The sequence below is a fragment of the Papio anubis genome, chromosome 7, assembly GCF_008728515.1.
Source record: "Papio anubis isolate 15944 chromosome 7, Panubis1.0, whole genome shotgun sequence".
In the NCBI taxonomy this organism is placed as follows: Eukaryota; Metazoa; Chordata; class Mammalia; order Primates; family Cercopithecidae; genus Papio; species Papio anubis.
In genome coordinates this window covers 10,274,448-10,301,511 of record NC_044982.1, presented here as the reverse complement: position 1 = coordinate 10,301,511, position 27,064 = coordinate 10,274,448, and the positions used below count along the sequence as shown (strand labels likewise).

At 47.4% G+C, this 27,064-nt stretch overlaps 1 protein-coding gene across 1 annotated transcript; it reads left to right on the top strand.

The window, feature by feature from the left end:
• The first annotated feature begins 684 nt into the window (after nucleotides 1-684).
• BDKRB1 (bradykinin receptor B1) lies at nucleotides 685-10,240 on the top strand. The gene is made up of 2 exons (XM_009212210.4): nucleotides 685-1,090; nucleotides 9,153-10,240. The coding sequence occupies exon 2, from the start codon at nucleotides 9,163-9,165 to the stop codon at nucleotides 10,219-10,221; it is 1,059 nt and encodes a 352-aa protein (XP_009210474.2). The 5' UTR covers nucleotides 685-1,090; nucleotides 9,153-9,162; the 3' UTR covers nucleotides 10,222-10,240.
• Nucleotides 10,241-27,064: the final 16,824 nt, after the last annotated feature.

Here is a 27,064-nt window from a genome sequence, read left to right as displayed (position 1 = left end):
TCCTCTAAGGCAAATTCCAACTTCTTCCCTGAAATGTACATCCACTACTGAGCCTCAGAATGCTATTTGTTCCACCTACTTCCACAATTTTAAGGTCTTCAGCAACAGGAGAAAATAGCTGGAAAACTTGAAGTGCAGTTGGCTCCCATTGAGACGTCACTAGCAGAAAAAGGGAACACAAGGAAAAGGCAAGATTCTAAAGACAGAGGTAACACCTTCTGCTCCAAACATTTAGAGTCACCTTCCCAGAAGTCAGACTCGAAGCCCTGAATTCTGGCATGAATGAGTTCTCCTACATGTAGGGGGTGGCCTGGGAAGATCTTAATTTTTAAGATGGCAGGTAAGGGGCCTTCAGTTGGAGAATCTTGCCACCTGATTCTCAAAGAAAGCCAAAAGTATCTTACTGTCTGAAACATGAGGTCTTGAGTAGTTCAACTTGACCCATGCCAACATAATTTCAGAGCCGCCAAGGAGGATTAGGAAAAAGCATATCTGGTCTTACTCAACTCTGAACATTGCATGAGTCAAACGTTTTCCTAGCTTTCTGTGTGATGGGTCCACTCTGATGAATTCTTGGCAATGTATATTTCATGACCAAAATTCAAAAGGGGCCATTCGAAGTGGCTCCCACAAAAGCAGCTGCAGAGCCCCAGACATTCAGAAGCCAACAGTGAAGGGGTCAAAAGCCGTCCTTCAATGTTCACTGACACTTTGCGAGCCTTGGGGCAAGTTGGCAATGCCAAAACGTGTTTTTAGGGCCTATTGGCCAATGTACAGGTCTTGGGCAGGATTGCAGGCCTCTGCAGATGGTACCAAAGTAAAAGAGGAGATGGTAACTGAATAATCTGTCATCATCCCTTAAGTGCAAAGTGAAATGAGAGTGGATTTTTCCTTCCAAATCCACTTGGAGTGAGTCCCGAAAGACTCACTTTTGCGGCAATCCCCACAATGACGTCATTGGAGAGGAGGTTATATAATTTAAAGCGACCACATTTCCACAGAGCTTCCCAGAAGAGAAAACACCTCCAAAGGCAGCTCTCACTATCAGAAAACCCAGCTAAAGTTGTGAACGCCTTCATTTTCTGCCTGAGTAAGTAAATGACCACCTTCTTTCTCTTTTATGAGAGTACAATATAAGGGGAAATCTGAGTCTCTTAGAAAAACAAAAAACTTCCTTTTACACCTACCTCTTGGCAAAATGTTCCGCTTCTGTGAGGGTACTTTTTAAAAGTAACTCTAAATCAATTTAAGAGACTTTTATTTCATGTCTAGTTTAGGTCTTCATTGCTTTTCCAGAACAGGAGGAGGAGGGAAAGGTTTTAGAACTGTTGGGAAGGTTCCAGTAACTCCTTACATCAAAATCAAGTGAAACATGTCAGGGCTGAATACAGCCCCCAGAGCTTGCATGGACTCTGACCCGTTACAGCCTGCAAATTCTGAATCATAAAAATTAAATTAGTCTCTCTGGAATGGCTTACAAGATTTCATAAGACCAATAACTGGTTGGGTTATTCGTGGCTTGAAAGTAGCATCTTAGCTGGGCGCGGTGGCTCAAGCCTGTAATCCCAGCACTTTGGGAGGCTGAGACGGGCGGATCACAAGGTCAGGAGATCGAGACCATCCTGGCTAACACGGTGAAACCCCGTCTCTACTAAAAAATACAAAATACTAGCCGGGCGAGGTGGCGGGTGCCTGTGGTCCCAGCTACTCCGGAGGCTGAGGCAGGAGAATGGCGTAAACCCGGGAGGCGGAGCTTGCAGTGAGCTGAGATCCGGCCACTGCACTCCAGCCTGGGCGACAGAGCCAGACTCAGTCTCAAAAAAAAAAAAAAGAAAGTAGCATCTTATTATGTGACCGTGCTGACGGTCTTTAACATCTGTGGCTGGATTTCCAACACCTTTATCATCACCATGCTGTTGAAATTGGAGTTCATTTGAAGAATTAACTAATTTGTTGAAAAAAGTCACACTCTCTCATAGCCAAGGTTAAAATGTGCAGAATCCAGAAAATATCACACAGAAATTATAGAATCTCCCTCTCTCGTAGACTTGCCCAATGCCCCTTCTGAGTTCTTTAAATAGGGTCACATATTACTAACAATATCCATAGATATTGTTTATTGGACACCTACTATGTTCCAGGCAAATATCAGAGCTAAAGCTAAACCTGGCAAAGGAAGATTTCTCCTCTCTGGCCAACTTTATAAACACAGACAGCAGCAGGTGAGGACAATCCTTTTAAAAATAAGCCCCACATGAGCAGACACATGCTGTGGCTGCAGTGGCCCCAGCCACCTCCCAGTCCTGGGAATGGGGGCGGTGTCCACTGACCTAATCAGATTTGAGCTAAAGTCCCTGCATAGCTGGTCGTCTCTGGCTTCCTGGGCAAGGTGCAGCCTCACCCCCTGTGCTGGTTTCCTAAGGCTGCTGTAATTAATTATCACAAAGTTAATGGCTTAAAACGATGAAAGTTATTGTCTTACAGTTCTGGAGATCAGAAGTTCAAACTCAGTCTCCCTGAGCTAAAGTCAAGATATTGGCTTGGCTTTGTTCTCCACCCTCATGATTCAATTATCTCCCACCAAGTCCCTCACACAACACACGATAATTATGGGAGCTACAACTCAAGATGAGATTTGAGTGGGGACACAGCCAAACCATATCAGTGCTCAGCACCCTCCTGTCTCTTCTCAAACTCTCAATGCCCCAGCCCCTCCACCATAGGTCAGGATCTCACCTCCTTTCACCCTGAGAATTCCCAACCTATCACAGGGGAATTTCACCGATTCCCACCGGCCAACCTCTGTCACCATAGACCTCAGCTTCCTGGCCATCATCAGAGATAGCTAGGAGAAGAATGGCCAGGCCATGTGTTGTGCACACTGCCAGGGCACTCCAATAGTCAAAAATTATTTCCCCAAAAAATCAGTATTTATAGGTAGAAAGAGAGAGGAAAGAAGGAAGGAAGGAAAAAAGGAAGGAAAGAAGGAAGGAAGGAAGGAAGGAAGGAAGGAAGGAAGGAAGGAAGGAAGGAAGGAAGGAAGGAGGGGGGGGGAGGAAGGGAGGAAGGAGGGAGGGAGGGAGGAAGGATGGGAGGGAGGAGGGAGGAAGGGAGGGATGTGGAGGAAAGAAGGAAGGAAGGAAGGAAGGAAGGAAGGAAGGAAGGAAGGGAGGGAGGGAGGGAAGGAGAGTAGGGATGGAAGGAGAGGAGGAAAGGAAGGAAAGAAGGAAGGAAGGAAGGGAGGGAGGGAGGGAGGGAGGGAGGGAGGAAAAAAGTCCAACAAAATTGTTATATTATATTGATGGTGTTATAAAGTAGTTCTAGGTAAAAACGATTTTCAAAAAAAGTCTTTAAATACATATACATGCACCTATGAATATTAAAGCAAAATAAAACATTTTTATGTTAATTAACTGAACATTTAAAAATAAGATAAGCAGGAGGCAGAGATGGGCGGATCACGAGGTCAGGAGATAGAGACTATCTTGGCTAACATGGTGAAACCCCATCTCCACTAAAAATACAAAAAAATTAGCCGGGCGTGGTGGTGGGCGCCTGTAGTCCCAGTTACTCAGGAGGCTGAGGGAGGAGAATGCCCAGGAGGCGGAGCTTGCAGTGAGCTGAGATCGCACCACTGCACTCCAGTCTGAGTGACAGAGCCAGACTCTGTCTCAAAAAATAAATAAATAAGATAAGCAAAATAACTTTTCTTGTTGCATATTCACATGCTACGGTTTCTTGTACCTGACTGATACCATGTCTTTGGTATTTTTCCCAATAATGTATTTTCTTCAATGTGGTCTTGTTATTTTTAATTTTTCCATATAATTGCCTGAAATCTTTTTTCCACAAATTTTACAATTAACAAATTTAAATTAGTACCTTCAATTGACTCTTCTCTTGAACCATAATATATTCAGAAAATGTTCCCTCTGCAGATTCTGAGTGATAAGCTCTCAGCAAATTCTGCCAGGCAGATGCTGTTCTCAAGTCCAATTCTTTGCCTATGGAATTGCATAAATATTTTAGCCCAGATATTTTCACAGGTGCTGTCTTTGTGCCTTAGTTTGGAGTGCAGTGGCACTAGCTCGGCTCACCACACCCTCCGCTTCCCCAGCTCAAGCAATTCTCCTGCCTCAGCCTCCTGAGTAGCTGGGATTATAGGCGCCCACCACCATGCCTGGCTAATTTTTTAATTTTTAGTAGAGATGAAGTTTCACCATGTTGGCCAGGTTGGTCTTGAACTCCTAACCTCAGGTGATCAACCCACCTTGGCCTCCCAAAGTGCTGGGATTACAGGCATGAGCCACCGCGCCCAGCCCAGAAGTATTTTTTTTTTTCTTTACCAGATTAAACCTTTCAAATAAGTTGTACCTACTTATAAGTTTTGAATGTTTTGTCAAATTCAGATACTGCAAATCACTGGTTTTCTCAATTTCGTCTCATTTCCGTACAGAACATGAATTTATCCAATTAAAAAGATTCTTCCCACAAACTGAATTATTCCAGAGCTCATTTTAGAATTTCAAAATTAACTCTTGTACAGCATTTGATTTTTATCATTTTCTGATACATTTTATAATTTTTCTGCATACCAGCTTTGTTTTCAATACTTATAATTCACTAAAAGCTTTGAAAGCTGATGTTTTGGTGCTCTATTTATTGAATAACTTGACTAAATATTTCCAACTGATTTGGAACAAAATTCAACAAAAATTTAGAGATCTGTTTCAACACACTATTTAATCTATTTAATAACATTTTAGGGCACTGAGACTCAATGTCCTCCAAAATTGATAGATAATGGAAAAATAAAAGAGAAAACACATGCGGAAGTCGAGTTTTTTAAAAAATTCATGAACAACTTTATCACATCAAGTTTGTAGTTCAGTAAATCTGTGCATGTTTTAACATTTTATAAATTTTGTCTCGTACATCTATTTCTATTTATAGAATATTGACATTTATTTACATGCAGTAACAAATTGTGTATGCACCATGACCTGTTCCAATCATATTTCTGTTTCATTAGTGTCTTAATTTAGTAAGAATATTGTTGTTACCATGACACTGGACTCCACCAAAATTTGTGTTTTATCCTCACAAAAATGCAGTGACTTTATTTCCAGTGTGGAAAATTTAAACAACTTAAAATAGCATTCACAAAAAGTCAGTTGTTTCACTTTGCCAGAATGAATGTTGCAAAGCCCTGCTTTGCTTCCATGAGCTGAATGAAAGAATGAATTGTGATTGGAATTGACAGGCTTTTCTGTCTGAAGAGTCTGAGGATACTGTGTTGAGCGGGCACCATTTTGCTTTCTATGACATTCTTCTTATGGAGCCAACACACAGTCAGCCATCACTTCCACTGTTGCACATGCACAAGAAAAGCTGGAATTAAATGTGAGCTGAGTTAACTTAAAGAACAGTCGTTTGATCTAAGGGAAAAGTCATGCCTCTCAGAATGATCTTACATCAGCATCTTTTGCAACTACATGGATGAGAACCGTGTCTTAGGGTGCAATGTTCTTTTGTTTTTTTGTGTTTTTCTGAGACAGAGTCTCACTCTGTCACCCAGGCTGGAGTGCACTGGCACGATCTCAGCTCACTGCAACCTCTGCCTCCTACGTTCAAGCAATTCTCTGCCTCAGCCTCCCAAGTAGCTGGGATTACAGGCACCTGCCACCACACCCAGCTAATTTTTATATTTTTAGTAGAGACAGGGTTTCACCATCTTGGCCAGGCTGGTCTTGAACTCCTGCCCTCTTGACCCACCTGCCTTGGCCTCCCAAAGTGCTGGGATTACAGGTGTGAGCCGCTGTGCCTGGCCTGGTGCAACGTTCTTAAAATTACTAATTTCTAAAGTAGCAGCTCTGTGTCAGGTTTTCTTGCAATCAGTGAAATTGCTACAGACCCCATAGTGATGCAAATGTCAACAAATATTCTATGCAAGCTATCTGCTCATCAGCAACTTCCTTGAGCAACAGAAGTGCAGCACTTAAATTTCCATTAAACATTTGTTTTTTAGCTCATCACTCCAAAAGGGTTTATTGCAAATTCTTTAAGTATTGCCAAATGATAAAATAAACATAGTTTTGGATTTATGCCCTGCAAAAAATGACCAAACTATTGTAACAAGAGCCTCCAGCCTCCTCCATATTATGCTCTGGGTGGGGACTGCTCGGCTTCCATGTGCCACGGATATTTCACAACCACCAAATCATAATTTCCCGTGTCTCCTGCTGATCTGTCAACTGGCAGCTCTGCAGCTTCTACTCTTTTATCTACTCTCTCTCGGTGATTTCATCCAGCCGTGTGACTTTAAATGCCGTTCCTGTGGTTACAACTCCCAGTTATGTCTCATCATCCCAGATCTTGTCCCTGAATACCACACTTGTCTATCTAATTGCCTACCGGATGTCCCCATGTGATGTCCGATTTACATCTCAACCTTAACAATTCCAAAGTTGAACTCCTGATCTTCCCCACCCCCCACAAAAAAACTGCTTCATCTTCATTCTGTCACCTTCATTTCAGCTGATGACAACTTCATACTTCCAGGTGTTCAATGCAAAAACCTTGGCATTGTCCAATTTCTCCTTTCTCCTACCCAGATCCAACTGAAAATCATGGTGTTACTACCTTCAAAACACCTCTAGGATTTGATCACTTCTCACCACCTGCACTGCTACTCTCCCCAGCTGTCACTCGCCAGCATGTTTATTTAGTGTGTGTGTTGTTTATCAACTCCTTCCTCCCGCTAGGCTTATACGCACACTGAGAGCAGGGGTTTTTGCCTGCTGTATTCACTGCTTTGTCCTAAATACCTAGAACAGTACCTGGCACATAGTACATTCTCAGTAAATACTTGTTCAGCAAAAAAAATGACTGGAGGAACCAGTGAATTATACCCCAGTGTGAATAACTCCATGTGAGTGACATGACAGACTATCACAGCTAGAAGAGCCTCTTGAGGACATCGTGTCTTCCTTCGGTGAGGAAAGTCAGGCTCAGAGACATGAACTGACTCTCCCGAGGTTACACAGCCAAATATGCTCTTCCAGGATTAATTCTCTGCTACACGATAGCTTTTGTTGGTATCTGTGAGGCTTTGCGCAGTTGAAGCAATCCCAGGTGTCACCCAGTAATAACAATCATGATGGTGACAGCTAACATTTGCCACGTGCTTACGATAAGTCAGGAACCCTGCTAAGCATTGGGTGTATATTAACCTATCCAAGTTGTGGAAGAATGTTTAGACTCTGAAGATCATCTGGAGCCCCATAAATCCCACAGTGTAGGCAGCTGCTCACTCTGCGGATAGTGTTCTGTGGGTCCCCGAGGTGGCTGTGGCCGGTTTTGCGGGCAGGAGGCCACAAAGCCATGAGCACAGGATGGGATCTACCCCTTGTGGGACCACAGAGGGCTGGGAGACACAGTCTTCCCTATGGAAAGAGACAGAGCTTTCTATCCCTCTCCCGGTGAAACTCAGCATGGGACCATGGGAGGCAGGTCGGCTGCGTGGCTGTGAACGTGAGCTACGGGGGGCATGCAGACCAAAGTTCATAGTGTACACTGTGCCCACCAGCAAGCGTAGGAGGCCAGTCAGCTGCATGGCTGTGAGCACGGCCTCTGGGGCCCATGCAGACCAAGGTTCCTAGCGTAGCACTGTAAACACCACCTAGGTCTTCTCTGACAAGCTGGTTAACTTCTCTCAGCCTGGCTTTGTCCTTCACCGAGCAGGGACAGGTGCAGCAGAAAAGAGCAGAAAGAAGCACAGGCTGTCAATCAGGCTCTCAAATCAGACTGCCTGGGTTTGAATCCAGGCTCTACTGACCAGCTGTGTGACCTCAGACAGGTGACTCTGGGTCTCAGCACTCAATTTTCTAATTGGCGAAGTGGAGATGACAATGGCCCCTACCTTGAATGACTGCTAGGAATATTAAATGAGAAAATACTTAAATGTGAAACACTTAGAATGGCACCTGGAACACAGAGACCATTAATACCATCTAACAAATGTAGTTGTTATCCTTATTTATTACTCATGCTTTCCTTTTTCTTTTATCTTTTTTTCTCTCTTTCTTTTTTTTTTTTTTTTTTTTTTTTTTTGTTGTTGTGGTTGTTGTTGTTGAGACAGGGTCTCAGTCTGTCGGCCCAGGCTAAAGTGCGGTGGCACAATCATGGCTCGCTGCAGCCTCGACCTTCCAGGCTCAAACGATCCTCCCACCTCAGCCTCTTGAGTTGCTGGGACCACAGGTGTGCACCACCATGCCCGGCGAATTTTTGTATTTTTTTGTAAAGACAGGATTTCACCATGTTGCCCAGGCTGGCCTTGAACTCTTGGGTTCATCTGATCCACCTGCCTTGGCCTCCCAAAGTACTGAGATTACAGGTGTGAGTCAACACACCTGGCCAGCACTCATGTTTTTCAGGCCCATAAGAGGAACCTCCTAGCACTGCCCCCATCCCTTCCACCACACTGGTCCCAGCCACAACAGGTCAGCTTCCTTTGCTGTTCCCGGGCTTCCCTCAGTTCTGTTTCAAGCCGTGACCTCTGCCTCCATGTCTGCAGCCCCATGAGGCTGGGGCTACTCTGTCCTGCATATCTTCAGTGCCTGGCAAGGTGTGAGGTAACTGCTCATTAAATGCCGTTAAAACTCTAATAGTAATAATAATGGTACAGTTGTTACTAAGACTAATCACTACCTTCCAAAGTCTTTCCTCTATGCCAGGCACAGAGCTAAGCACCCTGTAGATCCTAACAACAGCCCTCCCATGATCCCACAAGAGAGACACGATTCTCTCCAATATTTAAAAAGGAAAGTGAAAGTCCATGGGTCTAAGTAGCTCACACTGAGTGATTGTACCAGGATTTGGACTCAGGCACCATCCCTTAAACCAGAGGTCAGCGAACTTTTCCTCTGCAGGAACAGATGGTAAATATCTTCAGCTTTGCAAGCCAGACAGTCTCCGTTACAAGCACTCGACTCACCCTTGTAGCATGAACGCAGCCGTAGATAATGTGTCCATGAATGGGTGTGGTTCTGTGCCAATAAAACTTTATTGTCCAAAAACAGGTAACAGGCTGGTTTGGCTCATAGGCTGTAGTCTGCCACTTCCTGTTTTATTCTACCTGCTGTTCATTTCAGGTCACTGTGCATGGCATCCTGGCCCCCTCTAGAGCTCCAGTCCTCCAACCAGAGCCAGCTGTTCCCTCAAAATGCTACAGCCTGTGACAATGCTCCGGAAGCCTGGGACCTGCTGCACAGAGTGCTGCCGACATTTATCATCTCCATCTGTTCCTTCGGTCTCCTAGGGAACCTTTTCGTCCTGTTGGTCTTCCTCCTGCCCAGGCGGCGACTGAACGTGGCAGAAATCTACCTGGCCAACCTGGCGGCCTCTGATCTGGTGTTTGTCTTGGGCTTGCCTTTCTGGGCAGAGAACATTTGGAACCAGTTTAACTGGCCTTTCGGAGCCCTCCTCTGCCGTGTCATCAACGGCGTCATCAAGGCCAATTTGTTCATCAGCATCTTCCTGGTGGTGGCCATCAGCCAGGACCGCTACTGCATGCTGGTGCACCCTATGGCCAGCCGGAGGCGGCAGCGGCGGAGGCAGGCCCGGGTCACCTGCGTGCTCATCTGGGTTGTGGGGGGCCTCTTGAGCATCCCCACATTCCTGCTGCGATCCATCCAAGCCGTCCCAGATCTGAACATCACCGCCTGCATCTTGCTCCTCCCGCATGAGGCCTGGCACTTTGCGAGGATTGTGGAGTTAAATATTCTGGCTTTCCTCCTACCACTGGCTGCGATCGTCTTCTTCAACTACCACATCTTGGCCTCCCTGCGAGGGCGGGAGGAGGTCAGCAGGACAAGGTGCGGGGGCCGCAAGGATAGCAAGACCACAGCGCTGATCGTCACGCTCGTGGTGGCCTTCCTGGTCTGCTGGGCCCCTTACCACTTCTTTGCCTTCCTGGAATTCTTATTCCAGGTGCAAGCAGTCCGAGGCTGCTTTTGGGAGGACTTCATCGACCTGGGTCTGCAATTGGCCAACTTCTTGGCCTTCACCAACAGCTCCCTGAACCCAGTCATTTATGTCTTTGCGGGCCGGCTCTTCAGGACCAAGGTCTGGGAACTTTATAAACAATGCACCCCTAAAAGTCTTGCCCCAATATCTTCATCCCACAGGAAAGAAATCTTCCAACTTTTCTGGCGGAATTAAAACAGCATTGAACCAAGAAGCCTGACTTTCTTTTTTTTTTTTTTGAGACGGAGTCTCGCTCTGTCGCCCAGGCTGGAGTGCAGTGGCTGGATCTCAGCTCACTGCAAGCTCCACCTCCTGGGTTTACGCCATTCTCCTGCCTCAGCCTCCCGAGTAGCTGGGACTACAGGCGCCCGCCACCTCACCCGGCTAAGTTTTTGTATTTTTTAGTAGAGACGGGGTTTCACCGTGTCAGCCAGGATGGTCTTGATCTCCTGACCTCGTGATCTGCCCGTCTCGGCCTCCCAAAGTGCTGGGATTACAGGCTTGAGCCACCGCGCCCGGCCAAGAAGCCTGATTTTCTTATCAATTCTTTGTGACATAATAAATGCTATTGTGATAGGCTAAATAATCACTCCCATCGGTTGGGGGGTACTTAATCCCTGGACTTCATGAATGTTACTTTATATGATAAAGGGGACTTTACAGCTGTTACCAAATTAAGGGTCTTGAGATGGGGACATGATCCTGAATTATCCAGGTGGGCCCTATAGAATCACAAGGGTCCTTATAAGAGGGAGGCTGGAGGCTCAGAGTCGGGAGATGTGACTGTGGAAGCAGAGGCCATAGGAATTCAGGGCAGCCACTGTGAGCCAAGGATTGCAGGCACTCTCTAGAGGCTGTAAAGGGCAAGGAAATGGCTTCCCCCAGGAGCCTTCAGAAGGAATGGGTCCTGCCAACTCCCTGTCTTCAGCCCAGGGAAACAGATTGAGGATTTTGGGCCTCCAGAACTGTTAGAGAATACATTTGTGTTTTGTTGTTTTGTTTTGTTTTGTTTTGCTTTGCTTTTTTGAGATAGGGTCTCGCTCTGTCGCCCAGGCTGGAGTGCACTGGCACAATCATGGCTCACTGCAGCCTCAATTTCCCAGACTCAGGGGATCTTCCTACCTCAGCCTCCTGTAGCTGAGACTACAGGTGTGCACCACCATGCCTGGCTAACTTTTCTATTTTTTGTAGAGATGGGGTCTTCCTGAGTTGTCCAGGCTGGTCTCAAATCCAAGGGCTCAAGTGATCCTCCACTTTGGTCTCCCAAAATGCTAGGATTATAGGCATGGCCACTGCGCCTGGTCCCATTTGTGTTTTAAGCCACCAAGTTTCTGGTAATTTGTCATAGCAGCAGCAGGAAACAAATAACAAGTATTGGGTAATGGCCTCTCTTATTACACTTCCATTTGTCTTTTCAAAGCTTTCTAGGCTAACTGCCAGGAATACAGGGATGGTACAGCTAGAAGTTCTATCTCCAAGGAATTTACATACATCCACATATTATCATATAAAAAATGAAATGAGAAATTGCATGAGCTCACCACGGATCCAGCATCTTTCTCCGTCAGAGAGAAAGGGGATGGGTTCCCTCTCAGGTTAGCAGAGAAGACGCTGTGAAGGGAGTCAGCCGTGAGCCTGGTTTCCACAAAGGGTGCAGTCTGGATACGTGGAGACAGAGAGGAAGGGCTGGCGGAGGCGGGAAAGGGAGAGCTGCTCACAAAAGAATGCTTGCGCATGCTCTTGTTGAATGTGTAAGGCATTGGTGCAGGTCTTGCTACGAGAGACCCAAAGGTGACCTAACAGTGTCTCTACCCTCCAGGGACTCACAGCAACCGGGACAATAATTAAGAGATTGTCATAGAGCAGGGTGCCCGCCTTCATCAGGGTGAGGGGTGCCGTGAGAACCAGAGCAGGGCTCCAGTCTGGGTGGCTGGGAGGGATGGTTATAGAGGGGTTCCTGGAAGAAGAGACACATAAACTGAATCCCAAAAAATGAGAAGCTGACCAAGCAAAATGGAGGAAAGGAGTGTTCCAGACCGAAGGAACAGAGTAGGCCCAGAGGCAGGTGGGGTTACAGGTTAGGAGGGAGAGGTTGAAGGACGGCAGAGGACGAGGTGGGTCACGGAGGGAATTGGGGCTGGAGGAGAATGGACAGGCTGGATCCACAATGGTCAGCTGGCAAAGACAGTTCACCCAGCAAGCATGGTGGGCTCCAGGGGGCTTTGAGGGCCCCCTTGAAGCTGGAAAGCATGGCTGTGTTGTGTGAATTTACTCTCAATGCTCGACAGACCCAGGAAAGGATTGCTCTGGAGGAGGGTTTAGCCAGACAGACGGCCATACGTCATGGGAATTGGGGATCCTGGTCAGACTCTGGGGAATAATGGAGAAGGAAGAAACAAGCACAGGGAGAGAAAGAAGTGAAGTGAGATCAGTGTGTTAAAGGACGGGTGTAATGAGACAACCTGGGTGACAGAGCAAGAAAGAGAAGAAGGGCTGGGCATGATCTTCTGTACACTGTGAAGGGAGTCAGTCGTGAGCCTGATTTCCACAAAGGGTGCAATATATAATCCCAGCACTTTGGGAGGCTGAAACAGGTGGATGACTTGAGCCCAGGAGTTCGAGACCAGCCTGGGCAACATAGCAAGACCTCATCTCGACAAAAAATACAAAAATTATCCCGGCGTGGTAGTGCGCACCTGTAGTCCCAGCTACTCGGGAGGCTGAGGCAAGAGGATCATCTGAGCCCAGGAGGTCAAGGCTACATGCAGTGAGCCAAGATTGTGCCACTGCATTCCAGCCTGGCTGACAGAGGGAGACCCTGTCTCATTAAAAGAGAGAGAGAGAGAGGAAGTCATAGCCACAGAGCAGGAATGTTTGAATAGAACATTCCAGAGGCAGAGCCATCCCAGGAGATGACAAGGACCAAGTATATCCCTGACACCAGGTGGCTGAAGTAGAGGGAGGAAGGAGGTTGGAGACAACATAGTCAGCGAATGGGGAGGTCAGGTGGTGGGTGGTCCCTCCACTGGGCCCCTGCAGGCAGGTGGGACACTGTCAGGCCCTGGGGAGGAAAGAGTCCGTGGGCCAAGAGGCCATTCCAAGGTCAGTTTCCATGGAGTAGGGGAGAGGGTGTAGTGACTGGACTCCAAGACACTTGGGGGAATGGGGAGAATGGCAGTCCCCACAGCTGCACGGGAAGGGCTGGTCCTCACAGAACAGCAGCAAAGACTCATTCATTCCAGGAATGGAAAGAATGCCATGTTCTTGCAGCCTGGAGACAGGGTGTGAGAGGCTGGCAGCGGCTGGGCCACCGGGACATTATCAGTGATAACCCTGTGATCAGTGCTCCAGCCCCTGCAGATTTTCTGGAGAGCAGAGTGTGGTCAGAAGGCCTGGAGCTGAGCCAACAGGCAAGATCCAGCCTGCACATGTGTTTAATTTGGACCACATGGCATTTTTTAGAACTCCAAGCCCCCAGGCTCTTGAGTTGGTTGCCAGGACTGAAACTCCCCACAGGGAGCCAGCTTTCCAGTTTCTCTTGAATGTTTGGAAGATCCAGCAACCCTGATTCAATTTCATTCATTCAGCAGATATTTATTAAGCATCTACTTTGTCAGACACTGTTGTGGACACTGAGAATATGGCAGTGAACAAAAGAGAGGAACATCCCTGGGCTCCTTGGGGTTGACCTTCCGGGATCCCCCCAGAGCTCCAATTCTTTGGTGCTGCGTAGCAGAAGCCCCGTGAACAGGGCGCCCTCCCATCAGATTCACACATATGGCAGCTATGGGAGGTTGGGTTTGCAACCCCTGATCCGGACCAGCTCTTCTTGTGCAGTCTAGGAAACAGAGCAGTAAGACCTGTCCAAGTTCACCCAGTAGGACTCACAGCAGTCACACACAGCAATAGGCTCAGTCATCTTATTTAATCACCTGACTCCCTTGTGAGGTCTGTTTCAGGACGTCCACTTTCTAGGAGAGGAAGAGGAGGCTAAGGAAGGCAGTGCTTGCTCAGACTGCAGAGGCTGGATTCACCCAACTCATCTGACTCCAACACCAATGTGATTTCCAAGCCCCCAGGCAGGAATTCATTGGGCAAAGGCTCTGTGGCAAAGTGGCAAAAGTAGGCAGGAACAGGCAGGACTAGAGAGTGGGAAAGGGAAAATAATACCTGCTCCCTCTTCTACTCCGAGCGAACTGACCCACGTATGCCCTCCTTTCTTGTTTCTCAGCCTGCCTGAAGTTGGCGGCTTATCAAAATCCTTTCTAGGGCTTGCAAAAACCAATCCCACACTCGAGAAGAACGTGCTGGCCAGTGAAATCGGACATTGCTCACAGGATCTAATTCAACGGTAGACTGCAGCCACATTCTGAGAAGTCAGACACCTGATTTATGAGATGCACATAAGTAACGTTTACTGAAGCCCAGCAAATGGCCCCACAGTGGGAGAGAAACTGGCAAACCCATACAGTAGAATTCTGTTGCCCTTCTGTGGTGAAGGCCAGTTATTCATTTGCAGAGGGAGAAATTTCTGCCTTGACTAAAACGATCGATGCTGTGGGAAAAGGTAATATATCTGAGTTCCCATGGATCTGGTTGACAGGTTTGCCTGGCGTGTTCCACATGGGGCCAGGCCCAGGCCATACCTGTGGTGCTGACACCTGGGGTGGAGGGAGGAATTAGTAAATAGTCTTCCAGCATCCCCAGCTCCGGCCCCCATGTGGGCTTCCACTCTCTCCCTGAGAGGGGCCAAGTAGAGAGAGGGAGGAGCTTTCACTCCAATCCGCTCCCAGCTTTGGGTCTGTCCTGGGCTCCAGAACCGCATGATCAGATGCCATATGTGGCCTTCACTGCTCCCTACAGTGGGAAAGTAAGAAAATTGCCCCCACCCTACCCCTTCATCACCCCAATCCATCACGAGGAGTGGGCGGCGCTAAGGCTCTCCAAATAATCCATCATGGGGAGTGGACGGTGCTAAGGCCCTCCAAATCCCAGCCTTGGGGAAACTCCCTGATGTCGCAATGGCCACAAGCAGGCTCTTGTACTCCGGAGATGAGTCACAAGTTTGACGAGGAGCAGGTCGGAAGCAGCCCTGGGAAGCAGCCCTCCCCACCCTTGCTCCCACCACAGCTCCCAGGAGCCTGGGCATCCAACCAGGGCTGATCCAAGCCCTTGGCTCCGGCTGAGCTCCGCTCTGGCCTCTGTGCACCTTCAGCTCCTTCCTGCCATTCTCTTTCCCTGTGCCCAGCCCCTTTCTCCAGACCCCCTTGATTCCCTCTCAGCACCCTCATGCCTCCCCGGACCCCCCGAGCTCAGGCCCCTGCCAAAGAAGGGCCTCACGGCGGGGCTGCTGAGTGCACAGTGCAGCCGGTAAGAGGCCCAGGGCTCAGAGTCACGCAGGCCAGTGTTCCAGTCCTCGCTCCACCACCGCATGAGCCTGGCCGACCGCAGAAACTCGGCAGCCCGTCTGTCAAATGGGAATGAGGAGAGCAGTGCCTCACTGTGTTGTGAAAATTAAGTGACCCAAAGGACTGCCTTACTCCCTTTTTGGAAAGAGGCAATGAGCAAAGAAAGGGAAGGAAAGGCAAGAAAGGACAAGAGGAAGATCGAAGACGTGTATGAGACATCAGGACAGGGCCCACCCCAGCAAACACCAACAACTGTTTTCTCCTATGAGCAGAAGAGGCTTTAACTATGACTGAAATGAATGCATGTCAAAGCAGTCTGAATAAAATCCCAAAAATGGTGTCCGTGTCACTCTCCTGGTTGTGATATGGCACCATCCTTGTGTAAGATGTTACCATTGGGAGAAACTGAGTAAAGAGTAATGGGGCCGGGCACGGTGGCTCATGCCTATAATCCCAGCACTTTCGGAGGCCGAGATAGGCAGATCACATGAGCCCAGGAGTTCAAGACCAGCCTGGGCAACACGGTGAAACCCTGTCTCTAGTAAAAATACAAAAATTAGCCAGGCATGGTGATGCACACCTGTAGTCCCAGTTACTCGGGAGACTGGCAGGAGAATCAGTTGAGCCTGGGGTTCGAGGCTGCAGTGAGCCATGATCGTGCCATTGCACTCCAACCTGGGCAACGAAGTAAGATCCTGTCTCAGAAAAAAAAAAAAAAAAAAGAATGAGTACAAGGCATCTTTCTTATCACTGTATGCAAACCTACTAAAAACCTTAAAAAGAATGCGTAATTAAGTTATACCACTCTGCCTTACAGATGAGGAAACCAAGGTCCAGAGACAAGCAGACTTGTCCAAGGTCACCGAGTAAGCAGGGCTCCCGCTGAAGGGCTCTGTTCAGACCCAGGATGCCTGCTGGGCCCTTGTGACAGGTCTCAGTCTCAGGCTGAGGTCAGAGAAGAGGCCTGAGTGCCAGGGATCCCATTTGAGTGGCCCTGATGGTGGCAGAGACTCCCTATGGCCGGGGTTGTGTTTAAGACAGTAAACAGGAAGCCAAGCCTACTTCCCAGGAGCTTCAGGGGACAGAAAACTATCAGAAAGGATTAGTTGGGACCCAGCAAGTATGACAGCAAGACATTTCAGGGCTTCAGTCAACAAGGGGCTTGGTGTATTGTAGCTGCCAAAATAGCTGCCAGCTCTCAGCTGCATTAAAATGAGTATAGCCTCTAAAATGAGGGAGGTGATATTCCATGAATTTAGCACTGGACAGGGTCCATTTGGAGTATTGTGTCCAGTTCTTGGCTGATTCCAAAGACAGGGATCAGACTGGTGAGAGGACACAACAGCACACCCTCCAGACACACGGCGGCAGAGGACTTACCACAGAAGATAAGCTTATGCAGAGAGAGGAACAAATGCACTTAGTGTTACCCCAAAGGGATCAAAGAGAAAAAGATTCCTAAGGCCGGGTGCGGTGGCTCAAGCCTGTAATCCCAGCACTTTGGGAGGCTGAGGCAGGTAGATCCGCGAGTCAGGAGGTCAGGGGCCACATCTGGCTAACGGGGGAAACCCGTCTCACACTAAAAAATACAAAAAAAAAAACTGGCAGGGCTGAGGTGGCGCAGGCTGTAATTCCAGCACTACTGCGGGAGGCTGAGGCAGGAGAATGGCCCTGAACTGGGAGGCTGAGGAGGCTTACAGTGAGCGAGATCCGACCCACACTGTGCACCAGCCTGGGGAGACAGAGCGAGACTCCGTCTCAAAAAAAAAAAAAAAAAAAAAAAATTCCTGAAAAACACATTCTGTCTTAATTTAAGGAAGGGCTCTTTGACAGGCAGAGCTGTTCCATGATAGAACTGATGGCCTTCAATTACGTGGGTTCCTGGTCTCTGGAGGAGCCCAGCAAAGCTGCAAGATCTCTTGGCAGAAGCCTGCAAAAGAATCCAGGAAGCATCTACTGCACACTCACCCTGGAGGAGCTCACTGCATATAAGGGAGACAGAAAAGAAAAGAGATCATTCCTCAGTGTTAGATGTCTCGTCATGAGGTGACAAAGTCTGCTGCAAGGAGTTCCAGAAGGAAAGGGGGTTCCCTGAGCTGGATCTTAAAGTTAAGTAGGACAATGAGGGTGTTGGCCACCTGCAACCTTTCCCTCACCCAAGTTCTCAGTCAACAAAATCAAGGGCTGGAAGATGTATGCCAATCCCAAGGAGTGACTGTTGCCCTCTAGGCCATGTGAGTCAGTGAAGACTGAACAAGGAAGAGGCATGTTTCAAACTGCATTTCAGAGAGATCACTTTCACTAGAATATGGATGATGGCTTGCACAGTGTATCAGTTATCTATGCTGCATAACAAACGACCCCCACACTTAGTGGTTTAAAATAACCACCTCAACTCATAATTCTGTAATTGGCCATTTGGGTTGGGTTCAGCCGAGTGGTTCTTATACTGGTCTTGGCTGGGCTTACTCATGAATCTGTGATCAGTAGCTAGGCAGCTAGTCACTCTGCTTCTGGAGAATGGGCAGGAGGCTGCAGCAAGCACAAAGTCAACATCAGATGGAATTAAAGCCCACTGATGGGGCTGAGAGAGGCTCACACCTGTAATCCAAGCACTTTGGGAGGCCAAGGAAGGTGGATCACTGGTCAGGCGTTCAAGACCAGCCTAGTCAACATGGTAAAACCCCATCTCTACTAAAAATACAAAAATTAGCTGGCCATGGTGGTGCACACCTGTAGTCCCAGCTACTCAGGAGGCTGAGGCAGGAGAATGGCTTGAATCTGGGAGGTGGAGGTTGCAGTGAGCTGAGATTGCACCACTGCACTCCAGCCTGGGTGACAGAATGAGACTCCATCAAAAACAAAAAACAAAAAACAAAAAAAAAAACAAAAAAAAAAACACTAATGGGTTAGGTGAAATGATGACAGACTAGGGAGTACCCCAACCCTGACCTCCACAATCTAAGACAGAATCAAAGCAGCTTCTTCGTTCATGGCTTTGTGTGTCCAACACTTACTGAGTGTCCAATACATGGCATGTAAAAGTAAAATATAAAAATCCCACCTTCAGTGAGTCCACAGGATGTGAAAAAGCTCATCATGCCCATTTTATAGATGGGAAAACTGAGGCCCAGAATGCTTTGCATTCTGATAGAGCAACTTCATCAGTGTGAGGTCTGGGATCAAGTGCCAGCTCTTCTACTCTGAGTACTGTAGCTCCGTATAGTGCTCCCTAGAAAATGGTTCCTGAGCAGCTTGTCTTTAGAATAGAAGTGCCATTTGGTCAATGTTGATTTGTGGTTGGGAACTGGTGAAGGGCAGAAAATTCTTCTTCCTCATTCTTCTGTGGGAGGCATTACTACTGCTCACTGAGAATTCCAGTTCTCCTCTTCTTCTGAAAAATAGGAGGTTGAAGGCATTGAACTTCCTCACCCTACAGAGACTAAGAATGGCTTCTTGCTTGCTTTGGCCAATGTAAGCAAAATTGTGTGTCACTTCTAGGCAGAAGAAAATTCAAGATCACAGACCTCCATTCTTTCTCTGCTGTAGAAAAACCTGAAAAGCTATGTTAAGATAGTGATATCATTAAGATCTGGGGACTTCATCAGCCTGAACCTCTGAGTGACTAGGAAAAGCAAAGTTCCCTACCAACCTACAGCAAACATGTAGGTGAGGAGAAAACAAACATTTGTTGTTTGAAACCACAGAGAGTCGAGGGTTTTGTTACTGCAGCAGAACTCAGCTCATCCTGTCTGACTCATCAGGTTTTGATGAAGAGGGGTTGCTCCCTAAACCCTTGGCTTCTTCCCCACCCCTGACTCCTCTCCCTGGAAGAGGAGTGACTCCTCTGATTGTCCAAAGAATTGGGCCTGTGCAGCTCAGTTCCTTCCTCCATTCTCACTCTTTGGGAAGTGCCTGACTGCAGATTGGTCTTCTCTTGTCCACAAGGTAAGCATAGAGTTAAAGGCTCTGCCCTAGTGGGGAAGTCATCAGCATTGCCTGGGCCTTCATAAGTCAGGCCTGATTCTGGGATTCAGCATCAAAAAGTCCATTTTGTGGCCACATGCCTGAGTGATACCTTCCAACCTAGCCCTTATCACTAATAAAGAGGAGAGTGCAGGCCCTGTGCCCTGACTCCACCATCTGCCTCTTTAGTGCAGAACTCTTGAGGGAAAACAGGAGTGTCTTCACACCCCAGCTCCTATTATCCTGTCCCTCTTTAACTATAGAGGATGCAAATTTCACATATCTGTTATCCCTTGGAGAAAGTTTATTGGTGAACTACAAATCTCATTCATGGCAGATTTTTCACAAAATCCTTATCAATATCTTAGTGAGTTCTGATGTAGGGTGCATTAGCCTTATAGATATTTTGGACTCAATAGTTCTTTCTCACGGATGGCTGTCCTGTGCATTATAGGATGTTTAGCAGCATCCCAGGCCTCTATGTGTTAGACGCCCAGAGCAGCCTTCCTCTCCCAGTAGTGGCAACCAGCATGTCTCAAGACATTACAAATGTCCCCTACAGAGCAAAATCACCCGCTTCCCCAGCTGAGAACCACATTTTCGCTTATCTGATCAAGTCACTCAACAACAGCCTCAAGGAAAGCCTGGTTGTCTGGAGAGACTTCTTGGAGGTGGTGGGACTGAAACCGAATCACAGGTTCAGTCACTTGCCGCTGGCAGAGTCCAATTAACAAGAGCAAGGCCTGGTATAAAGAAACTGATTTATTTCCAAAGCTTCACTGAGGGGAAGAAGTACAAGCTCCTGCCTCAAGGGTACCACTTTACTTTTGGGGCAGAAAGCAGGGGCTGTTAAAGTGGGACTTGGCATGAATGGCATGTAGGGGAGGGAGCCGGCAGGTGGGGGTCAACGTGATTCTTCCTAGTTCTGCCTGCGATGGTGCCTGCTCAACCATCTGGCAGAGCAGAACTAGGTTGTAACGTGGCCCACTGTCTCAAGATACTGTCCAGGTGGGACAGAGTTTCCTAGCAGGCATACTTGACGTTGTGAATTGACCAGTGTCTCTCGAGGCAGTCTTCTGGTGGGAGAGGTGCCGGGCTCTGGAGCTTCTAAGCAAGTACATGGTTAGATAAGCTTGCCCTGTAGTGAGTGTCTGGTGAAGGGAAGGATATAAATTGCATTTCTAAAGAGCTAAGTAGGAAGTGGGGAACAGAGGGTAAGGGGGAAAAAGAAAAGAAGAAAATAATAATTAAAAAATCCAGCTCACTCTCTTTCTCTTAGAAAAATGGGGGTACTCATTTATAGGACTTCAGCCCGTGAAGAATTGGACTTCACGAAATGGAGGAGGGAGGCCGTGGTGCTGCGAAGGAAAGAGTGAGCAAAGGGAGGCTTGGAGGCAGGCGCTGATGGGATGGCAGGGGAGCAGGGGGATCACACGAACAGCAGCTGGAATGATGACATAGCCAACCATGCACCATCAGTCTGAACCATCTCTGGCATGCATTGCACATACAAGTATTTGCTAACATCACTAGAGCAGAATCTCTCTGCAAGTGCAATACGTGGCGTCAACTTCGAACAAGTCGCTATTATTGATTTTGGTGTCATTCCCTGGTGTTTCACAACACGCCCCAGCCAATGCCTTGTGGCTTCTTCCAGTGTGATTTTCCCTTCACTGTCCTACAGCCAACCTTGTGGCAGGGAAAATGTAAGACTGGGAAGGGATGAGAAAGGAAGAAGGGGATTCATCCATCATGAACAAAATGCCAACCTTCTTAGAACAATCAGGATCCAATGGGACCAGGGTGACCTTGAGGGAAGCAAATCAAGCATGGAGATGCCATGTCAAATCATGTCTTTATTTAAAATTTTGAGGTTTTGTTCATCATGGATGTTTTGCATTAATTTTGATTTTTTAAAAATTTTGTATTATTGTTTGACAGATGTGCTCCCGCCTTAGACTTTGCGCCCAGGTGAGAGCCTCACTTGCCTCACCCTAATCCCACCTTGAGTGGGAGGGTGGGGGCTGCATTTCCAGCAGAGAGATCTGGCAGAGAAGCTTCCACAGGCTTCTGTGTCACACGCATCTGTAGACACCCCTCAGAGAAGGCCACAGAAGCTCTTTATCTGTATACAAAGCACATTTCTATTCTCTCATGCCCCACATATGGCTTTATCAATCTGCCGTGAAAGTGCCACCAGGGGCAATTTTCATGTCGAGAGAGGGCCTGGCGTGCTGGCCCCCAGCCCCATGTTTACGGGGAGAAATTAATCATGGAATAACGTGATGTTTTTCTTTTTAATCTACGCAGTGTCCTTGACTAAGAGGAAGCTGTCACCGACAAGCCTCGTGAAAGAATTGGGATCGTTAGGATGTTTCCAAGTCCTTCCCACGGCGCGTGGGGTCGGAATTTGCACAGGCTCGGGTGCCATGCTTGGGAGGAGGTGATTTCCAAACCAAAGTTCCACTGAGAAGAGAGCGGGCGCCCCCTGCTGGCATCAAGGGCAGACTGCTCTTTCCCCAGACAAGATTCTGCACACACTTTCTTTTAAAGCAAGCCCTTACATGGAGTCACTACAGATCCATTCCAAAGCGAAACAGAACATAGAAACAGGACAAGGCAACGATGCTTCTTGAAGGGTGTTGTTTAAAGATATCTTCAAAAAAAATTTAAAAAGATAATAAACCTGTTTCGTGGGCATGTCAATAGATACAACTTCTATGGGAAGGCAGTTGACAATAGCTACCCAAATTTCAAATGGTGTCCCATATTGACATAGTGTTACCCTTATAGTGATTTATCCATCAGATATACTTATCAGAAATGAAGAAGCAGCAAAGTTAAGTGGCTCAAGGTGAACGTTTAGGGTGGAGATTTGGCTGAAATTCCAGTCCATTGGCACCAAAGAAAATGGAAATAAAGGCTGGGCCACATTAAGATTGCTTTCCAAATGGAACCAGGTACGGTCAATTAAGAAGAAATTAAAACAGAATCTGGTGTGAAGAAATAGTTACGTCCTGAAAGAGTGGGAGTTGAAGGGGCCAAATACAACTAAAGTTTCACTTTAGTGTACTTTAAACTGAAATGGAGGCATGAGGGAAACTGTATTTGGCCTTTGAAGTGTTCGTTATTAATGGAAGGAGGATTTCTGTCTGCAGCATTAGAACGTTGATACTGTACTGAAAATAGCATAGATGTTGGCATTTTTTTCACTCATCTTTTACTAAATGTTAAACAGTTTATAGAGGGATTGCCTTGAAGTCTCCATCACTGAAAATAACTGGGCCACATCTGGGCTGACACCATGTTCACTTTAGAGTTCTGGGAGTCAAGTGAGTACTTTGCACTGAGCAGTTGCGTTTTCCTCTATACCTCAGTGGAATCCAAATTTGAAAGAATGGTTCGTCCTCTTCTGGTAGGCTTAGAAATTCTTACTGTAAGGATGCAGTAGTGTTCATTTTTCTCAGTTATTCCAAATCCCAAAAAAACTTGGCCTCCAACACCCTTTTTGAAATTTATTTTTATTTATTTATTTTTGTAGCTCTAAGAGCAAATTTCCTTGTAAGTAGGCAATCCTAAATATCAGGCTAAAAAGGAGCTGGCTCCCCCACCTACCCCGATGCCACCCCCAGCTCTGTGTTAAATGCCGGGGAAGCAGAAGTCCAGATGCCCAGAAACAGGAGGAGACCAGGTGGTGTCTTCAAAACCAGGAATTCCAACTCTAACGCTGCTCTCAGTGGTGTATGTTCCTTGCCTCAGCATTGTGAACTGCCACTCAAATCTCTTGGGGAGCAAAGCAAATTGATTTACATTTGTAAGGGACAAATGGCTGGGATGATTAACTGTGTTTCGTCTCTTGCATAGTAGAGTTTGACATCTTTCTTTTTTTTCCTTTTCTTTTGCCTTTTCCATGGTGTGGAGAGTTTGATGTCTTCTCACTGGATTCTGAGCTCCCTGGGAGCAAGGACCATCTCTTTCCTCTCTAGCACAGGCATTTGCACACAGTAGGCATTCAAGAAACAGTAACAGTGTCTAAGTCTTACGTCATACTTACCGTGTGCCAGAGAGAAACTGTTCAAAGCACTTGAATCCTCCTACCAATTGTATTATTATTTTATACAGAAGGAAACTGAAGCACAGAGAGGTTAAGTAATTTCCCCAAGGCCACACAGATCAGAAGTAATGGAGCCTGAGTTCGGCCCCAAGTAGCCTAACTCTAACGTCTACACTCTTAGCCACTGTGTCATGGTTCCCAAACTTGTCTACACGTTAGTCCCCTGGGGAGCTTTAAAAATACACCCTAGGGATTGGGATTTAGCTGGACTTGGGTGTGGCCTGCGCTTTGGCATTTTTGAGAGGTCCCCTGGTTCTCAGGTGCAGACAAGTTCTGAGACCCGGTGCATTACGCTGCCCTGCCCCATTCACCTGCAGATGTTTGCTGAATGGGATTTGCTCTGTATGGAACTGCTTTCAGGGATATAAACAAGCCCAGGGGAAAAAAATCCTAATTCTGGCAACAGCAAATTATCTTCGAGTGCAGCGGAATGTTATTCCAATAGAGCATGTAAGCACATGGATCTGCAGTCAGATTTCCTGCATTCAGAATCTAAATGGGCTGGTTATGATCTGCAGGTAGCAGTCAGGCCAGGTGCTCACCAACCTCACTTTCATTCCTTCCTGGGTACACAAGTAGTCTCCATTACCTGTGTTTCCTGTTGGCTGTGACCACGTGACAGAATTCTGACCAATGGTGGCATAAGTGATGTTTGCTCCTGTCTCCCTGGCTATGTCCTGGTCATAAAAGTGGTCCTCCTGTCTCTCCTGTGCAGAGATCCCAGCTGGGGATTCTGAGGTTCCAGGGGATGCAGAGCTACAAGATGGAAGGAGCCTGGGCTCCTCCATCACTGCTTGAAGGAGAGCTTTCAGATATTCCAGAATGCCAACTGGACTTTCTGGAAATGAGAAATAAACCTCTCTTTTTGTTAAGCTGCCGAGATTTGGGGATCTAGCTGTCACTAGTGACTCGTATTCCTTAACAAGTACGTGGTGTGGCTTGGGACAGGTTACTTAACCTAAGCCTTAGTTGTGTCATCTGCAAAATACAAATAATGGTACAAATATGAACAAGGCAAAGTAGATTCACTCTCCTCTTTTCTGCCCCTCTCCACCTTGCCCTCTGCCCAGGACCCTGTGCCTTATGGACTGGGCATGAGTCAGGTTCCACCCATGGAAGGCTCCAGAAGGAGATGGAAGGGCAGGAGAGTGGGGGTGGGGGTCTATCCCTCTGGCTGCTTCCCTCCAACTAGGGTCATAGCTCCAGTCAGGCAGCCCTCTTTCAGCTGTAAGTTCTCGGAATTGCTCCCTTAGTCTTTTCAGGACTGTGGCTGTGCCTGGTTTTCAGTCTCTTGAGAGATGGATGAAGAAGGAGGGGCATCCTAATCCCATTCCCACAAGGAGAGCCACAAAAGGTGAGGAATGGCCACTGGCTCACATGACTTTGAGGCCAGGGCAGACCCAGAGCTGAAAGTGGATTACAGAAGAGCTACTAAGTCTTCACTTGGCTCAGAGACAGCCACGAGGTGCCAGTGGGCTTCCCTTACCCTGTGCTGCCCACCATGTGCTGAGTATTTCCTTCCTAGCATCTGCCTGTCACAGGGAGCGGTCGCATCTCTTGCCGGGACCCTGGCTGATACTGAATGTGAATGTTCCCCTGCCCTGGTGAATGGGGCAGGGCAGTGTGATGCACCGGGTCTCGGAACTCGTCTGCACAGGAGAAGAACCAGGGGACCTCTCAAAAATGCCAAAGCGCAGCCCACACCAAAGACCAGCTAAATCCCAATCCCTGGGGTGTATTTTTAAAGTTCCCCAGGGGACTAATGTGCAGACAAGTTTGGGAACCATGACACAGTGGCCAAGAGTGTTGTCGAGTGCCTAGCAGAGGAGTCTCCACATAGGAAATATTCAGTCAATGTTGAACTTTTATTTTATATATATTTATAGTTTTAAAATTATTATAAGTATTGCTAAAACCAAGAAAACGTGAGCTTACACTGAATAAAGGACATCTGTAAGTAGTAATCATGTGATCTTGGGCAAAGAATTTCCCCTCTTCAGGCTTCGGTTTCCTCACCTGCAGACAGGACTAGATGACAACTCAGGTTCACTACTCATTCATTCATTCACCATTCGCTGATCCTGACTCTGGGCAAGGCACTGTGCTAGGCCCCAGGTCCCTAAGTCCCTTGCCCTCCTGAAGGAAGTCAAACAGAGAAACAGACATGGATTTACAGTATGCGAGGAGTGCTGCAAAGTTTAACAAAGAAAAGGAGAGCATGCTATAGTGGGAAAGAGAGAGGCAGGGAGGGTGGCCAGGCTGCCTGGAAGTGGAGCCTCTGGGCTGAGACGGGAGGAGCAGGCAGAGATCCAGACGGAAGCACCCAAGTGGGGGCGGCCATAGTGCTTGTTCTTGCCCCAGGCTGTGCATGATTTTCCCCAGGAGAGCTCTTAGCCCAGTGATTTTTAACAGGGGATTTTTGTCATATTTGGCATATTTGGCCACGTCTGGAGACATCTTTGGTTGTCACGACTGGGGGAGGGGAGTTTGTTACTGGTGTCCAGTGGCCAGAGGTCACCGGAGGGTGGGAGCGGTGGCAACATCCCCTTCATCCTACAATGCCCAGGCTGGTCCCAAATGTCAAGTGCTGAGGTGGAGAAACCCCACTTGAGCCCCATTCTGAGATTTTGCTTTAATCAGTGTTGACTGTGGCCTGCGGTGCAGCATTTACAGAAAGAAATCTGCCAGGTGGTGCTAACCCCTGCTCACGGGCATGCAGAACGGAACCGCTAGGGTGGCTAAGCACAGCCAGAAGAGGGGAGAAGGGCTGGAGACGCTGGGAAGAGATCAAGCACATCACTTTCTTGCTCAAATATTCTAAGAGCCTTTAATCTCAATCTTCTCGCAAAATTCTGTGGTTTCACAATTAGTGAAGAGATTTTGCTAAGTTAGGTAACTGCTCCAAGCTTTTCTTAAAAGAAGTCCTGGGAAGAGCATGAGGTCTGGGAGTCAAACCATGTGATGGTGACCAAGTTTCTTGACCTCTCTGAACCTGTCTCCTCATCTGGAAAACAGGCACTCTAGTTAAACTGCCTCTGAGTGGGGGCTCAGATACTTGGCACACAGTGAGTATCTCACAACTGTCCCCATCCCTCTCTTCAACAAGAGCCATGTGTGAAGTGTGACTTGTCATTTTTCCCTAATTGTTCAAAGTGGATGTTAGTGACATCTGTCACAACAAAATCTTTTAAAGTAAATTGCCTTTAAAAATAAGTACGTCTGGCCGGGCACAGTGGCTCATGCCTGTAATCCCAGCACTTTGGGAGGCTGAGGTCAAGAGTTCGAGACCAGGCTGAGGTCAGCCTGGCCAACATGGTGAAACCTCGTCTCTACTAAAAATACAAAAAATTAGCTGGGCGTGGTGGCAGGTGCCTGTAATCCCAACTACTCAGGAGGCTGAGGCAAGAGAATCGCTTGAACCCAGGAGGCGGAGGCTGCAGTGAGCTGAGATTGCTCCATTGTACTCCAGCCTGGGCAATAAGAGCAAAACTCCATCTGAAAAAATAAATAAAATAAAAATAAGTATGTCTTTTAAATATTTCCTTCACAA

Excerpts from the sequence above, each read along its gene's own strand:
- BDKRB1 (XM_009212210.4), top strand. The coding sequence starts at position 9,163 with ATGGCATCCTGGCCCCCTCTAGAGCTCCAGTCCTCCAACCAGAGCCAG.